Source organism: Scomber japonicus, chromosome 12 (assembly GCF_027409825.1).
Source record: "Scomber japonicus isolate fScoJap1 chromosome 12, fScoJap1.pri, whole genome shotgun sequence".
NCBI classification, from domain to species: Eukaryota; Metazoa; Chordata; class Actinopteri; order Scombriformes; family Scombridae; genus Scomber; species Scomber japonicus.
Genome location: NC_070589.1, coordinates 29,537,393 through 29,551,177, shown reverse-complemented (window position 1 = coordinate 29,551,177; position 13,785 = coordinate 29,537,393). Strand labels below are relative to the sequence as shown.

Below are 13,785 nucleotides of genomic sequence, written 5' to 3'. Positions count from 1 at the left end.
GATTCTTTTTAATTTCTCCTCTCTCTCTCTCTCTCTCTCTCTTTTGTTCTCCAGGTCTGATTAATGAGGAGGCAGTCCGCAGTAACTCTGTGCTCCACATTGTCGGCATGGTCGGCTCCATCGACAACGATTTCTGCGGCACTGACATGACCATCGGCACCGACTCTGCCCTGCACCGCATCATCGAGGTGGTGGACGCCATCATGACCACCGCTCAGAGGTGAATGAAAAACTGGGATTACAAAAAAAGACAAGATGTAACAAGAAAAAATCAAGGCGTGAAAAAAAAAAGTCGTAATGCTACAAGAAAATTGTGTTAAGGGTTGTTGCTTGTTTGATTTCATGCTGGTCTGTGTGCGTGCGTGCCTGTGTGTGTGTGTGTGGGTGTGTGTGTGGAAGTGGATGGGCTTGGGTGGGGTGGGTTTGGGGGCTAGAGGGAGGGGATGGGAGGAGGGTGGCTTTGGGCTTTTGGGGTGGATTGGGACTGAAAAGTGTTCATGAGGATGATGTTTGGATGACTGTAAAGATCCATTTTCACTCAAAAAATAATAATTATGAAAAAAAAAGAAAAGAAAATTGTGTTAAGACAGAGTGTGACAGAAATATGAGAAAATTATGACTTGAGAAGACAGAACATAGAAAAACAGAGTCATTTTTGATGAGATGTAAGACAATCGTAGTTACAAGACAGTTTGTTAAAGATTTAAGAATGCAAGACAAACAGGATGTGGGAAACCAAGACCTAATAGATTAGATACATTAAGATAAGATAACATTACAAGTACTTCTCTGGATTTATCTGGAGCTATCAGAGCCTCTAACCCTTTAGATATGGGTGTATTTTGGTGAATTTCTCCTGCACTGACTTGTTTCAACAGCTCAGTCCGCTGGGTTTTACTGATAAGTGCTTTCTCTTGTTTCCTTCCAGCCACCAGAGGACATTTGTGCTGGAGGTGATGGGCAGACACTGCGGGTAAGAACTTCACTTTGAGTTTATCATGAGATATAAACACATAATACACCTGCAGCCATAACAAAATGTGTATGGGTTTAAAATTAAATGTGCTATTCACACACTCAGGGGTGTTTCAATAGCCAAACAAACTATGCTTGTCACCTGCAGCTTCTTTGTACTAGGCTCTGGTGAATAAATATAAAACATGTATATGTGTTTTAAAGTATGTGCATGTGTGTGTTTGGGCAGATACTTGGCTTTGGTCAGTGCTCTGGCGTGCGGAGCAGACTGGGTGTTTATCCCTGAGATGCCTCCTGAAGATGGCTGGGAGGAAAGCATGTGTCAGAAACTATCTGAGGTAACGCACACCACACACTGCTTTAACACTCACTCTTAAGGGTCTGTTTGATATAATATATGTGCATCACATGTAACAAAAGAAAGCACCAACAACTTAGTAAGCACTGACTCTGGTGGGACTCGAACCCATAACCTTTGAATCACTGCACTTCTACGACAAATTGCGGGTTTACATAGAGAATGCATGGCAACTTGCCGCAGGCTTTTCAGTGTATTCCTCAAGTGACAGACCTGACCTGCAATGCACTATTCAAGATAAACCCTCCTAAATATCGACTCTGGTGGGACTCGAACCCATAACCTTTGAATCACTGCACTTCTACGACAAATTGCGGGTTTACATAGAGATTGCATGGTAACTTGCTGCAGGCTGCTTTTCAGTGTGTTCCTCAAGTGCCAGACGAGACCTGCAATGCACTATTCAAAATAAACCCTCCTAAATATCGACTCTGGTGGGACTCGAACCCACAACCTTTGAATGGCATCTCAAGTGCTTGACTAGAAGTCCAATGCGCTATCCATTGCGCCACAGAGCCTGTTGCAGAGAGTGTCAGCTGTAAAACCAACGCAACTTGACTATAAACACAAGTGATTAAATTTAATGTAAGAAACTGAAGCTCCTTAGTAAGACTCTGGACCCACAACCTTTGAATGGCATCTCAAGTGCTTGACTAGAAGTCCAACGCGCTATCCATTGCGCCACAGAGCCCGTTGTGAGGTGTTTAAATAGTAAAACATACCAGACTGGCCCTAGTAAGAAAAGGAACCACTAGAAATTAAAAGACGTACACAGATAGATGTTTTTAAGAAGACACAACCTGTTAAAAATCGACTCTGGTGGGACTCGAACCCACAACCTTTGAATGGCATCTCAAGTGCTTGACTAGAAGTCCAACGCGCTATCCATTGCGCCACAGAGCCCGTTGTGAGGTGATTAAATAGTAAAACATACCAGACTGGCCCTAGTAAGAAAAGGAACCACTAGAAATTAAAAGACGTACACAGATAGATGTTTTTAAGAAGACACAACCTGTTAAAAATCGACTCTGGTGGGACTCGAACCCACAACCTTTGAATGGCATCTCAAGTGCTTGACTAGAAGTCCAATGCGCTATCCATTGCGCCACAGAGCCTGTTGCAGAGGGTGTCAGCTGTAAAACCAACGCAACTTGACTATAAACACAAGTGATTAAATTTAATGTAAGAAACTGAAGCTCCAACAACTTAGTAAGCATCGACTCTGGTGGGATTCGAACCCACAACCTTTGAATCACTGCACTTCTACGGGTTTACATAGAGATTGTATGGCAACTCATTGCTTTTCAGTGTATTCCTTAAGTGCCAGACCTGACCTGCAATGCACTATTCAAGATAAACCCTCCTAAATATCGACTCTGGTGGGACTCGAACCCACAACCTTTGAATGGCATCTCAAGTGCTTGACTAGAAGTCCAACGCGCTATCCATTGCGCCACAGAGCCCGTTGTGAGGTGATTAAATAGTAAAACATACCAGACTGGCCCTAGTAAGAAAAGGAACCACTAGAAATTAAAAGACGTACACAGATAGATGTTTTTAAGAAGACACAACCTGTTAAAAATCGACTCTGGTGGGACTCGAACCCACAACCTTTGAATGGCATCTCAAGTGCTTGACTAGAAGTCCAATGCGCTATCCATTGCGCCACAGAGCCTGTTGCATAGGGTGTCAGCTGTAAAACCAACGCAACTTGACTATAAACACAAGTGATTAAATTTAATGTAAGAAACTGAAGCTCCAACAACTTAGTAAGCATCGACTCTGGTGGGATTCGAACCCACAACCTTTGAATCACTGCACTTCTACGGGTTTACATAGAGATTGCATGGCAACTCACTGCTTTTCAGTGTATTCCTTAAGTGCCAGACTAGACCTGCAATGCACTATTCAAGATAAACCCTCCTAAATATCGACTCTGGTGGGACTCGAACCCACAACCTTTGAATGGCATCTCAAGTGCTTGACTAGAAGTCCAACGCGCTATCCATTGCGCCACAGAGCCTGTTGTGTGGTGTGTAAATAGTAAAACATACCAGACTGGCCCTAGTAAGAAAAGGAACCACTAGAAATTAAAAGACGTACACAGATAGATGTTTTTAAGAAGACACAACCTGTTAAAAATCGACTCTGGTGGGACTCGAACCCACAACCTTTGAATGGCATCTCAAGTGCTTGACTAGAAGTCCAATGCGCTATCCATTGTGCCACAGAGCCTGTTGGAGAGGGTGTCAGCTGTAAAACCAACGCAACTTGACTATAAACTCAAGTGATTAAATTTAATGTAAGAAACTGAAGCACCAACAACTTAGTAAGCATTGACTCTGGTGGGACTCGAACCCACAACCTTTGAATCACTGCACTTCTACGACAAATTGCGGGTTTACATAGAGATTGCATGGCAACTTGCCGCAGGCTTTAAAGTGTATTCCTCAAGTGACAGACCTGACCTGCAATGCACTATTCAAGATAAACCCTCCTAAATATCGACTCTGGTGGGACTCGAACCCACAACCTTTGAATGGCATCTCAAGTGCTTGACTAGAAGTCCAATGCGCTATCCATTGCGCCACAGAGCCTGTTTTCAGATGGTGTCAGCTGTAAAACCAACGCAACTTGACTATAAACACAAGTGATTAAATTTAATGTAAGAAACTGAAGCTCCAACAACTTAGTAAGCATCGACTCTGGTGGGATTCAAACCCACAACCTTTGAATCACTGCACTTCTACGGGTTTACATAGAGATTGCATGGCAACTCACTGCTTTTCAGTGTATTCCTTAAGAGCCAGACTAGACCTGCAATGCACTATTCAAGATAAACCCTCCTAAATATCGACTCTGGTGGGACTCGAACCCACAACCTTTGAATGGCATCTCAAGTGCTTGACTAGAAGTCCAACGCGCTATCCATTGCGCCACAGAGCCCTTTGTGAGGTGTTTAAATAGTAAAACATACCAGACTGGCCCTAGTAAGAAAAGGAACCACTAGAAATTAAAAGACGTACACAGATAGATGTTTTTAAGAAGACACAACCTGTTAAAAATCGACTCTGGTGGGACTCGAACCCACAACCTTTGAATGGCATCTCAAGTGCTTGACTAGAAGTCCAATGCGCTATCCATTGCGCCACAGAGCCTGTTTTCAGATGGTGTCAGCTGTAAAACCAACGCAACTTGACTATAAACACAAGTGATTAAATTTAATGTAAGAAACTGAAGCACCAACAACTTAGTAAGCATTGACTCTGGTGGGACTCGAACCCACCAGAGCCACCAGACTCTGGTGGGATTCGAACCCATAACCTTTGAATCACTGCACTTCTACGGGTTTACATAGAGATTGCATGGCAACTCACTGCATTCCTTAAGTGCCAGACTAGACCTGCAATGCACTTATCAAGATAAACCCTCCTAAATATCGACTCTGGTGGGACTCGAACCCACAACCTTTGAATGGCATTTCAAGTGCTTGACTAGAAGTCCAACGCGCTATCCATTGCGCCACAGAGCCTGTTGCAGATGGTGTCAGCTGTAAAACCAATCCAACTTGACTATAAACACAAGTGATTAAATTTAATGTAAGAAACTGAAGCACCAACAACTTAGTAAGCATTGACTCTGGTGGGACTGGAACCCATAACCTTTGAATCACTGCACTTCTACGACACATTGCGGGTTTACAGAGAGATTGCATGGCAACTTGCCGCAGGCTTTTCAGTGTATTCCTCAAGTGACAGACCTGACCTGCAATGCACTATTCAAGATAAACCCTCCTAAATATCGACTCTGGTGGGACTCGAACCCACAACCTTTGAATGGCATCTCAAGTGCTTGACTAGAAGTCCAATGCGCTATCCATTGCGCCACAGAGCCTGTTGCAGAGGGTGTCAGCTGTAAAACCAACGCAACTTGACTATAAACACAAGTGATTAAATTTAATGTAAGAAACTGAAGCTCCAACAACTTAGTAAGCATCGACTCTGGTGGGATTCAAACCCACAACCTTTGAATCACTGCACTTCTACGGGTTTACATAGAGATTGCATGGCAACTCACTGCTTTTCAGTGTATTCCTTAAGAGCCAGACTAGACCTGCAATGCACTATTCAAGATAAACCCTCCTAAATATCGACTCTGGTGGGACTCGAACCCACAACCTTTGAATGGCATCTCAAGTGCTTGACTAGAAGTCCAACGCGCTATCCATTGCGCCACAGAGCCCTTTGTGAGGTGTTTAAATAGTAAAACATACCAGACTGGCCCTAGTAAGAAAAGGAACCACTAGAAATTAAAAGACGTACACAGATAGATGTTTTTAAGAAGACACAACCTGTTAAAAATCGACTCTGGTGGGACTCGAACCCACAACCTTTGAATGGCATCTCAAGTGCTTGACTAGAAGTCCAATGCGCTATCCATTGCGCCACAGAGCCTGTTTTCAGATGGTGTCAGCTGTAAAACCAACGCAACTTGACTATAAACACAAGTGATTAAATTTAATGTAAGAAACTGAAGCACCAACAACTTAGTAAGCATTGACTCTGGTGGGACTCGAACCCACAACCTTTGAATCACTGCACTTCTATGACAAATTGCGGGTTTACATAGAGATTGCATGGCAACTTGCCGCAGGCTTTTCAGTGTATTCCTCAAGTGACAGACCTGACCTGCAATGCACTATTCAAGATAAACCCTCCTAAATATCGACTCTGGTGGGACTCGAACCCACAACCTTTGAATGGCATCTCAAGTGCTTGACTAGAAGTCCAACGCGCTATCCATTGCGCCACAGAGCCCGTTGTGAGGGGTTTAAATAGTAAAACATACCAGACTGCCCTAGTAAGAAAAGGAACCACTAGAAATTAAAAGACGTACACAGATAGATGTTTTTAAGAAGACACAACCTGTTAAAAATCGACTCTGGTGGGACTCGAACCCACAACCTTTGAATGGCATCTTAAGTGCTTGACTAGAAGTCCAATGCGCTATCCATTGCGCCACAGAGCCTGTTTTCAGATGGTGTCAGCTGTAAAACCAACGCAACTTGACTATAAACACAAGTGATTAAATTTAATGTAAGAAACTGAAGCACCAACAACTTAGTAAGCATTGACTCTGGTGGGACTCGAACCCACAACCTTTGAATCACTGCACTTCTACGACAAATTGCGGGTTTACATAGAGATTGCATGGCAACTTGCCGCAGGCTTTTCAGTGTATTCCTCAAGTGACAGACCTGACCTGCAATGCACTATTCAAGATAAACTCTCCTAAATATCGACTCTGGTGGGACTCGAACCCACAACCTTTGAATGGCATCTCAAGTGCTTGACTAGAAGTCCAACGCGCTATCCATTGCGCCACAGAGCCCGTTGTGAGGGGTTTAAATAGTAAAACATACCAGACTGGCCCTAGTAAGAAAAGGAACCACTAGAAATTAAAAGACGTACACAGATAGATGTTTTTAAGAAGACACAAACTGTTAAAAAACGACTCTGGTGGGACTCGAACCCACAACCTTTGAATGGCATCTCAAGTGCTTGACTAGAAGTCCAATGCGCTATCCATTGCGCCACAGAGCCTGTTTTCAGATGGTGTCAGCTGTAAAACCAACGCAACTTGACTATAAACACAAGTGATTAAATTTAATGTAAGAAACTGAAGCACCAACAACTTAGTAAGCATTGACTCTGGTGGGACTCGAACCCATAACCTTTGAATCACTGCACTTCTACGACAAATTGCGGGTTTACAGAGAGATTGCATGGCAACTTGCCGCAGGCTTTTCAGTGTATTCCTCAAGTGACAGACCTGACCTGCAATGCACTATTCAAGATAAACCCTCCTAAATATCGACTCTGGTGGGACTCGAACCCACAACCTTTGAATGGCATCTCAAGTGCTTGACTAGAAGTCCAACGCGCTATCCATTGCGCCACAGAGCCCGTTGTGAGGTGTTTAAATAGTAAAACATACCAGACTGGCCCTAGTAAGAAAAGGAACCACTAGAAATTAAAAGACGTACACAGATAGATGTTTTTAAGAAGACACAACCTGTTAAAAATCGACTCTGGTGGGACTCGAACCCACAACCTTTGAATGGCATCTCAAGTGCTTGACTAGAAGTCCAATGCGCTATCCATTGCGCCACAGAGCCTCTTGCATAGCTTATGTGCTGCAAAACATAGGCAACTTGACTATAAACACAAGTGATTAAATTTAATGTAAGAAACTGAAGCACCAACAACTTAGTAAGCATTGACTCTGGTGGGACTCGAACCCATAACCTTTGAATCACTGCACTTCTACGGGTTTACATAGAGATTGCATGGCAACTTACTGCTTTTCAGTGTATTCCTTAAGTGCCAGACGAGACCTGCAATGCACTATTCAAGATAAACCCTCTTACATATCGACTCTGGTGGGACTCGAACCCACAACCTTTGAATGGCATCTCAAGTGCTTGACTAGAAGTCCAATGCACTATCCATTGCGCCACAGAGCCTGTTGCAGATGGTGTCAGCTGTAAAACCAACGCAACTTGACTATAAACACAAGTGATTAAATTTAATGTAAGAAACTGAAGCACCAACAACTTAGTAAGCATTGACTCTGGTGGGACTCGAACCCATAACCTTTGAATCACTGCACTTCTACGACAAATTGCGGGTTTACAGAGAGATTGCATGGCAACTTGCCGCAGGCTTTTCAGTGTATTCCTCAAGTGACAGACCTGACCTGCAATGCACTATTCAAGATAAACCCTCCTAAATATCGACTCTGGTGGGACTCGAACCCACAACCTTTGAATGGCATCTCAAGTGCTTGACTAGAAGTCCAACGCGCTATCCATTGCGCCACAGAGCCCGTTGTGAGGTGTTTAAATAGTAAAACATACCAGACTGGCCCTAGTAAGAAAAGGAACCACTAGAAATTAAAAGACGTACACAGATAGATGTTTTTAAGAAGACACAACCTGTTAAAAATCGACTCTGGTGGGACTCGAACCCACAACCTTTGAATGGCATCTCAAGTGCTTGACTAGAAGTCCAATGCGCTATCCATTGCGCCACAGAGCCTCTTGCATAGCTTATGTGCTGCAAAACATAGGCAACTTGACTATAAACACAAGTGATTAAATTTAATGTAAGAAACTGAAGCACCAACAACTTAGTAAGCATTGAGTCTGGTGGGACTCGAACCCATAACCTTTGAATCACTGCACTTCTACGGGTTTACATAGAGATTGCATGGCAACTTACTGCTTTTCAGTGTATTCCTTAAGTGCCAGACGAGACCTGCAATGCACTATTCAAGATAAACCCTCTTACATATCGACTCTGGTGGGACTCGAACCCACAACCTTTGAATGGCATCTCAAGTGCTTGACTAGAAGTCCAATGCACTATCCATTGCGCCACAGAGCCTGTTGCAGATGGTGTCAGCTGTAAAACCAACGCAACTTGACTATAAACACAAGTGATTAAATTTAATGTAAGAAACTGAAGCACCAACAACTTAGTAAGCATTGACTCTGGTGGGACTCGAACCCATAACCTTTGAATCACTGCACTTCTACGACAAATTGCGGGTTTACAGAGAGATTGCATGGCAACTTGCCGCAGGCTTTTCAGTGTATTCCTCAAGTGACAGACCTGACCTGCAATGCACTATTCAAGATAAACCCTCCTAAATATCGACTCTGGTGGGACTCGAACCCACAACCTTTGAATGGCATCTCAAGTGCTTGACTAGAAGTCCAATGCGCTATCCATTGCGCCACAGAGCCTCTTGCATAGCTTATGTGCTGCAAAACATAGGCAACTTGACTATAAACACAAGTGATTAAATTTAATGTAAGAAACTGAAGCACCAACAACTTAGTAAGCATTGACTCTGGTGGGACTCGAACCCATAACCTTTGAATCACTGCACTTCTACGGGTTTACATAGAGATTGCATGGCAACTCACTGCTTTTCAGTGTATTCCTTAAGTGCCAGACTAGACCTGCAATGCACTATTCAAGATAAACCCTCCTAAATATCGACTCTGGTGGGACTCGAACCCACAACCTTTGAATGGCATCTCAAGTGCTTGACTAGAAGTCCAACGCGCTATCCATTGCGCCACAGAGCCCGTTGTGAGGTGTTTAAATAGTAAAACATACCAGACTGGCCCTAGTAAGAAAAGGAACCACTAGAAATTAAAAGACGTACACAGATAGATGTTTTTAAGAAGACACAACCTGTTAAAAATCGACTCTGGTGGGACTCGAACCCACAACCTTTGAATGGCATCTCAAGTGCTTGACTAGAAGTCCAATGCGCTATCCATTGCGCCACAGAGCCTCTTGCATAGCTTATGTGCTGCAAAACATAGGCAACTTGACTATAAACACAAGTGATTAAATTTAATGTAAGAAACTGAAGCACCAACAACTTAGTAAGCATTGACTCTGGTGGGACTCGAACCCATAACCTTTGAATCACTGCACTTCTACGGGTTTACATAGAGATTGCATGGCAACTCACTGCTTTTCAGTGTATTCCTTAAGTGCCAGACTAGACCTGCAATGCACTATTCAAGATAAACCCTCCTAAATATCGACTCTGGTGGGACTCGAACCCACAACCTTTGAATGGCATCTCAAGTGCTTGACTAGAAGTCCAACGCGCTATCCATTGCGCCACAGAGCCCGTTGTGAGGTGTTTAAATAGTAAAACATACCAGACTGGCCCTAGTAAGAAAAGGAACCACTAGAAATTAAAAGACGTACACAGATAGATGTTTTTAAGAAGACACAACCTGTTAAAAATCGACTCTGGTGGGACTCGAACCCACAACCTTTGAATGGCATCTCAAGTGCTTGACTAGAAGTCCAACGCGCTATCCATTGCGCCACAGAGCCCGTTGTGAGGTGTTTAAATAGTAAAACATACCAGACTGGCCCTAGTAAGAAAAGGAACCACTAGAAATTAAAAGACGTACACAGATAGATGTTTTTAAGAAGACACAACCTGTTAAAAATTGACTCTGGTGGGACTCGAACCCACAACCTTTGAATCACATCTCAAATGCTTGACTAGAAGTCCAATGCGCTATCCATTGCGCCACAGAGCCTGTTTGCAATAGTGTACTCTCTAATTTTTTTTTTTTTTTTAACACTTTGCCATTGTTCTACACTAGCTGGCATGGGAGGGTGAATAATATACATTTTCATGATGATGTTGACGTGGAGAGTGTGTTTGTTATTGTCCAGAGCCGATCTCGAGGTTCCAGGTTGAATATTATCATAGTTGCTGAAGGAGCCATTGACAGACAAGGACAACACATTACCTCTGATTTTGTCAAGGATGTGAGTAGAGCTCAGCTCCGACTGACGCAGAGGGGAAACCAGAAGCTGGACCAGCTGTTGGATATCAGCGTGTGTGACCAACAGAAGTCAATTATATAGCTTGTAGCAACATCTCAGATTTAGTTTATGTCTTATCTGGACACTTGACACATTATGAGGAAAAGTTTCTTCTTAAAATCTTTGTAAAAATATCTTTATCTGAAGTTATCATCATTGTTTGTGAATTAGAGATGATTTCATTGCAGTCAAGCACTTATTCAAAGATTGGCCTTTTTAGGGTTTTTCCTCAGTTTCATGCAGCTTCACTGATAAACAGTTGGTGGCAGTAGCATGCTAATAAATGTAGCTGTGCACCAGAAAAGGTTGAGAAGAAGAAGAAGAAGAAGAAGGAGAAGAAGAAGAAGAAGAAGAAGAAGAAGAGGAGGAGGAGGAGGAGGAGAAGAAGAAGAAGAAGAAGAAAGAGGAGGAGGAGAAGAAGAAGAAGGAGAAGAAGAAGAAGAAGAAGAAGAAGAAGAAGAAGCAGCAGCAGCAGCAGAAGAAGAAGAAGAAGAACAAGAACACTAGCTAGCAGGAGCAAAAATGTGTTTAAACAATGCAGGTTGCAAAATATCCCAAAAAAAATCAGTTTTACAAATGTGTCATTAAAGCCTTCACATACTCCTCGAAGTTAACCTTGCTATTTAAAATGCTACAAGAAGAAGAAGCCCTTCAGTCCATGTAGCTACTGTTAGCATTGAAACATTGAAAACACAGTGACTCGGCTAGCTGTTAATATGAAACTTTTCCTATGATGTTGCAAGTGCTTACATTTCAAAAAAGTCCTGTTGGCTCGTAGATTATCCTCCATTACCGGATCCAGCTTTTGGGAATGCAAAATGTTTACTGTCATGTTTTTTAAAAATGCTTTTGCATCTTTATATCCCTCTAGAACCGCGCTGAAAGGAAAAGGCTCAACATTATTATAGTAGCTGAAGGTGCCATAGATAGCCACAACAAGGCTATAACTCCTGATTATATCAAGGAAGTAAGTTTTATTGGAGACTGGTTCTTTCCTGGACCTACAACTTCTCCTTCAGAAGCATGGATTTCTTTTTCTCTTCACGGTTTGTTGGTGGTTTTTCCTCACGGTGGGAACACAGCGCCACAGTTTCATTAGTCACCTCTAAATTGACTATAAAATATCTGTAAAAGAAAGAAGGGAGGAGGGAGGGAGGGAGGGAGGGAAGGAAAGAAGGAAGGCAGGAAGGAAGGGAGGGAGGGAGAAAGGAAGGAAGGAAGGCAGGAAGGAAGGGAGGGAGGGAGAAAGGAAGGAAGGACGGAGGAAATAAGGAAGGAAGGGAGGTAGGAGGGAGGGAGGGAGGGAGAAAGGAAAAGAAGAAAGGAGGAAGGAAGGAAAGAAGGACAGGAAAGAAGGAAGGGAGGAAGGAAAGAAGGAAGGGAAGGAAGGACAGAGGAAATAAGGAAGAAATGAAGGTAGGAGGGAGTGAGGGAGGGAGAAAGGTAAAGAAGAAGGGAGGAAGGAAGGAAAGAAGGACAGGAAAGAAGGAAGGGAGGAAGGAAAGAAGGAAGGAGAGAGGAAGAAAGGAAGGACAGGAAAGGAGGGAGGAAGGGAAAGAAGGAAAGGAAGGAAGGACAGAGGAAATAAGGAAGGTAGGAGGGAGTGAGGGAGGGAGGGAGGGAGGGAGAGAGAAAGGAAAAGAAGAAGGAAGGAAAGGAGGGAGGAAAGGAAAGAAGGAAGGCAGGAAGGAAGGGAGGGAGGGAGAAGGGAAGGAAGGACGGATGAAATAAGGAAGGAAGGGAGGTAGGAGGGAGGGAGGGAGGGAGGGAGAAAGGAAAAGAAGAAAGGAGGAAGGAAGGAAAGAAGGACAGGAAAGAAGGAAGGGAGGAAAGAAGGAAGGAAGGACATGAAAGGAGGGAGGAAAGGAAAGAAGGAAAGGAAGGAAGGACAGAGGAAATAAGGGAGGAAGGAAGGTAGGAGGGAGTGATGTAGGGAGAAAGGTAAAGAAGAAGGGAAGAAGGAAGGAAAGAAGGACAGAAAAGAAGGAAGGGAGGGAGGAAGGAAGGACAGGAAGAAAGGGGGATGGAGGAAGTAAAGAAGGAAGTTAATCATTAGTCACCTCTAAATTGACTATAAAAGATCATTAATTGACTGAAAATCGAATGTTAATATCAGGAAAACCCAACAAACCTACCTTAAAACATCTTTAAGCCTTTCATTTCAAACCATAGTGTTAAATCATATAGTAATATTTGCATGCTGAGATACCATACTATGACTTTTCACATGTTAAATGCACTTTTTCTGGACCAAAATACCTCTGTCTTTATAGTAAAGATTCCTTATTAGCCTTTTAGCCATTTAGAAATGTTGTAGCCCATCCCATCCTTTTGCTTTTTGCATGATCACATCTGTATTCTTCCCATTTCACTAACATGACGGGAGATGTTTTGCATGTTCTCCTTCTGATGTTTCTTTTATTTTCTGTGTATTTGTCTTAATAAACTGTGATGAGATATAATAATGTAAAGTGCAGATTTTGCAGGACATTATTGCACATTATTCTGACTATATCTTTTCAATCTCCCTTCGCTTCACTTTATAATAAAGCTGGTAGTCCGCTGCCTGGGTTTTGACACCAGGGTCACCATCTTAGGCCATGTGCAGAGAGGTGGGACCCCCTCTGCCTTTGACAGGATCCTGGTAAGTCACAGTAACTAACATTGCAGATATATTTTGGTGTTCAACATTTACTTTTATAACCTTCATAGTGTGACCTTTAAATGACCTTTATCCCTCTCAGGCCAGTCGTATGGGTGTGGAGGCAGTGCTGGCTTTACTAGAGGCCTCTGCTAACACTCCGGCCTGTGTTGTGTCTCTGGTCGGCAACCAAGCTGTCCGACTACCACTTATGGAGTGTGTTCAGATGGTAAGTGTGTGTATATGTGTGTGTGTGTGTGTGTGTGTAGGTATGTTGGAAAGGCAGAGGTCATGCAGAGACCAAAGTGTACGTTGTTGAGCACAGATGGCGCTGGCTTCCTGCCCAGAAAATGAGATTGTACATCTACACTTTAATC

At 43.1% G+C, this 13,785-nt stretch overlaps 1 protein-coding gene and 30 non-coding genes across 32 annotated transcripts in view; 1 reads left to right on the top strand and 30 right to left on the bottom strand.

The window, feature by feature from the left end:
* LOC128369482 (ATP-dependent 6-phosphofructokinase, platelet type-like) overlaps positions 1–13,785 on the top strand; it is a 59,175-nt gene that overhangs the window by 15,838 nt on the left and 29,552 nt on the right. For both annotated transcript variants that reach the window (XM_053330530.1, XM_053330531.1), the window contains exons 5-10: positions 55–220; positions 929–973; positions 1,205–1,313; positions 11,639–11,734; positions 13,319–13,411; positions 13,512–13,637. In XM_053330530.1, coding sequence (XP_053186505.1) covers positions 55–220; positions 929–973; positions 1,205–1,313; positions 11,639–11,734; positions 13,319–13,411; positions 13,512–13,637 — 635 coding nt within the window. The remainder of the gene's footprint in view (positions 1–54; positions 221–928; positions 974–1,204; positions 1,314–11,638; positions 11,735–13,318; positions 13,412–13,511; positions 13,638–13,785) is intronic.
* trnar-ucu (transfer RNA arginine (anticodon UCU)) lies at positions 1,760–1,851 on the bottom strand. The gene is given in 2 exon segments: positions 1,760–1,795; positions 1,815–1,851. It is a non-coding gene; the product is annotated as a tRNA-Arg (tRNA).
* Positions 2,145–2,236, bottom strand: trnar-ucu (transfer RNA arginine (anticodon UCU)). Its single transcript is given in 2 exon segments — positions 2,145–2,180; positions 2,200–2,236. It is a non-coding gene; the product is annotated as a tRNA-Arg (tRNA).
* On the bottom strand, positions 2,357–2,448 carry trnar-ucu (transfer RNA arginine (anticodon UCU)). Its single transcript is given in 2 exon segments — positions 2,357–2,392; positions 2,412–2,448. It is a non-coding gene; the product is annotated as a tRNA-Arg (tRNA).
* trnar-ucu (transfer RNA arginine (anticodon UCU)) lies at positions 2,705–2,796 on the bottom strand. The gene is given in 2 exon segments: positions 2,705–2,740; positions 2,760–2,796. It is a non-coding gene; the product is annotated as a tRNA-Arg (tRNA).
* On the bottom strand, positions 2,917–3,008 carry trnar-ucu (transfer RNA arginine (anticodon UCU)). The gene is given in 2 exon segments: positions 2,917–2,952; positions 2,972–3,008. It is a non-coding gene; the product is annotated as a tRNA-Arg (tRNA).
* Positions 3,265–3,356, bottom strand: trnar-ucu (transfer RNA arginine (anticodon UCU)). Its single transcript is given in 2 exon segments — positions 3,265–3,300; positions 3,320–3,356. It is a non-coding gene; the product is annotated as a tRNA-Arg (tRNA).
* trnar-ucu (transfer RNA arginine (anticodon UCU)) lies at positions 3,477–3,568 on the bottom strand. Its single transcript is given in 2 exon segments — positions 3,477–3,512; positions 3,532–3,568. It is a non-coding gene; the product is annotated as a tRNA-Arg (tRNA).
* Positions 3,839–3,930, bottom strand: trnar-ucu (transfer RNA arginine (anticodon UCU)). Its single transcript is given in 2 exon segments — positions 3,839–3,874; positions 3,894–3,930. It is a non-coding gene; the product is annotated as a tRNA-Arg (tRNA).
* trnar-ucu (transfer RNA arginine (anticodon UCU)) lies at positions 4,188–4,279 on the bottom strand. The gene is given in 2 exon segments: positions 4,188–4,223; positions 4,243–4,279. It is a non-coding gene; the product is annotated as a tRNA-Arg (tRNA).
* Positions 4,400–4,491, bottom strand: trnar-ucu (transfer RNA arginine (anticodon UCU)). The gene is given in 2 exon segments: positions 4,400–4,435; positions 4,455–4,491. It is a non-coding gene; the product is annotated as a tRNA-Arg (tRNA).
* Positions 4,774–4,865, bottom strand: trnar-ucu (transfer RNA arginine (anticodon UCU)). The gene is given in 2 exon segments: positions 4,774–4,809; positions 4,829–4,865. It is a non-coding gene; the product is annotated as a tRNA-Arg (tRNA).
* trnar-ucu (transfer RNA arginine (anticodon UCU)) lies at positions 5,136–5,227 on the bottom strand. Its single transcript is given in 2 exon segments — positions 5,136–5,171; positions 5,191–5,227. It is a non-coding gene; the product is annotated as a tRNA-Arg (tRNA).
* On the bottom strand, positions 5,484–5,575 carry trnar-ucu (transfer RNA arginine (anticodon UCU)). The gene is given in 2 exon segments: positions 5,484–5,519; positions 5,539–5,575. It is a non-coding gene; the product is annotated as a tRNA-Arg (tRNA).
* On the bottom strand, positions 5,696–5,787 carry trnar-ucu (transfer RNA arginine (anticodon UCU)). Its single transcript is given in 2 exon segments — positions 5,696–5,731; positions 5,751–5,787. It is a non-coding gene; the product is annotated as a tRNA-Arg (tRNA).
* Positions 6,059–6,150, bottom strand: trnar-ucu (transfer RNA arginine (anticodon UCU)). Its single transcript is given in 2 exon segments — positions 6,059–6,094; positions 6,114–6,150. It is a non-coding gene; the product is annotated as a tRNA-Arg (tRNA).
* Positions 6,270–6,361, bottom strand: trnar-ucu (transfer RNA arginine (anticodon UCU)). Its single transcript is given in 2 exon segments — positions 6,270–6,305; positions 6,325–6,361. It is a non-coding gene; the product is annotated as a tRNA-Arg (tRNA).
* trnar-ucu (transfer RNA arginine (anticodon UCU)) lies at positions 6,633–6,724 on the bottom strand. The gene is given in 2 exon segments: positions 6,633–6,668; positions 6,688–6,724. It is a non-coding gene; the product is annotated as a tRNA-Arg (tRNA).
* On the bottom strand, positions 6,845–6,936 carry trnar-ucu (transfer RNA arginine (anticodon UCU)). Its single transcript is given in 2 exon segments — positions 6,845–6,880; positions 6,900–6,936. It is a non-coding gene; the product is annotated as a tRNA-Arg (tRNA).
* On the bottom strand, positions 7,208–7,299 carry trnar-ucu (transfer RNA arginine (anticodon UCU)). Its single transcript is given in 2 exon segments — positions 7,208–7,243; positions 7,263–7,299. It is a non-coding gene; the product is annotated as a tRNA-Arg (tRNA).
* On the bottom strand, positions 7,420–7,511 carry trnar-ucu (transfer RNA arginine (anticodon UCU)). Its single transcript is given in 2 exon segments — positions 7,420–7,455; positions 7,475–7,511. It is a non-coding gene; the product is annotated as a tRNA-Arg (tRNA).
* On the bottom strand, positions 7,768–7,859 carry trnar-ucu (transfer RNA arginine (anticodon UCU)). The gene is given in 2 exon segments: positions 7,768–7,803; positions 7,823–7,859. It is a non-coding gene; the product is annotated as a tRNA-Arg (tRNA).
* Positions 8,130–8,221, bottom strand: trnar-ucu (transfer RNA arginine (anticodon UCU)). The gene is given in 2 exon segments: positions 8,130–8,165; positions 8,185–8,221. It is a non-coding gene; the product is annotated as a tRNA-Arg (tRNA).
* On the bottom strand, positions 8,342–8,433 carry trnar-ucu (transfer RNA arginine (anticodon UCU)). Its single transcript is given in 2 exon segments — positions 8,342–8,377; positions 8,397–8,433. It is a non-coding gene; the product is annotated as a tRNA-Arg (tRNA).
* Positions 8,690–8,781, bottom strand: trnar-ucu (transfer RNA arginine (anticodon UCU)). The gene is given in 2 exon segments: positions 8,690–8,725; positions 8,745–8,781. It is a non-coding gene; the product is annotated as a tRNA-Arg (tRNA).
* Positions 9,052–9,143, bottom strand: trnar-ucu (transfer RNA arginine (anticodon UCU)). Its single transcript is given in 2 exon segments — positions 9,052–9,087; positions 9,107–9,143. It is a non-coding gene; the product is annotated as a tRNA-Arg (tRNA).
* On the bottom strand, positions 9,400–9,491 carry trnar-ucu (transfer RNA arginine (anticodon UCU)). The gene is given in 2 exon segments: positions 9,400–9,435; positions 9,455–9,491. It is a non-coding gene; the product is annotated as a tRNA-Arg (tRNA).
* Positions 9,612–9,703, bottom strand: trnar-ucu (transfer RNA arginine (anticodon UCU)). The gene is given in 2 exon segments: positions 9,612–9,647; positions 9,667–9,703. It is a non-coding gene; the product is annotated as a tRNA-Arg (tRNA).
* Positions 9,960–10,051, bottom strand: trnar-ucu (transfer RNA arginine (anticodon UCU)). The gene is given in 2 exon segments: positions 9,960–9,995; positions 10,015–10,051. It is a non-coding gene; the product is annotated as a tRNA-Arg (tRNA).
* Positions 10,172–10,263, bottom strand: trnar-ucu (transfer RNA arginine (anticodon UCU)). Its single transcript is given in 2 exon segments — positions 10,172–10,207; positions 10,227–10,263. It is a non-coding gene; the product is annotated as a tRNA-Arg (tRNA).
* On the bottom strand, positions 10,384–10,475 carry trnar-ucu (transfer RNA arginine (anticodon UCU)). Its single transcript is given in 2 exon segments — positions 10,384–10,419; positions 10,439–10,475. It is a non-coding gene; the product is annotated as a tRNA-Arg (tRNA).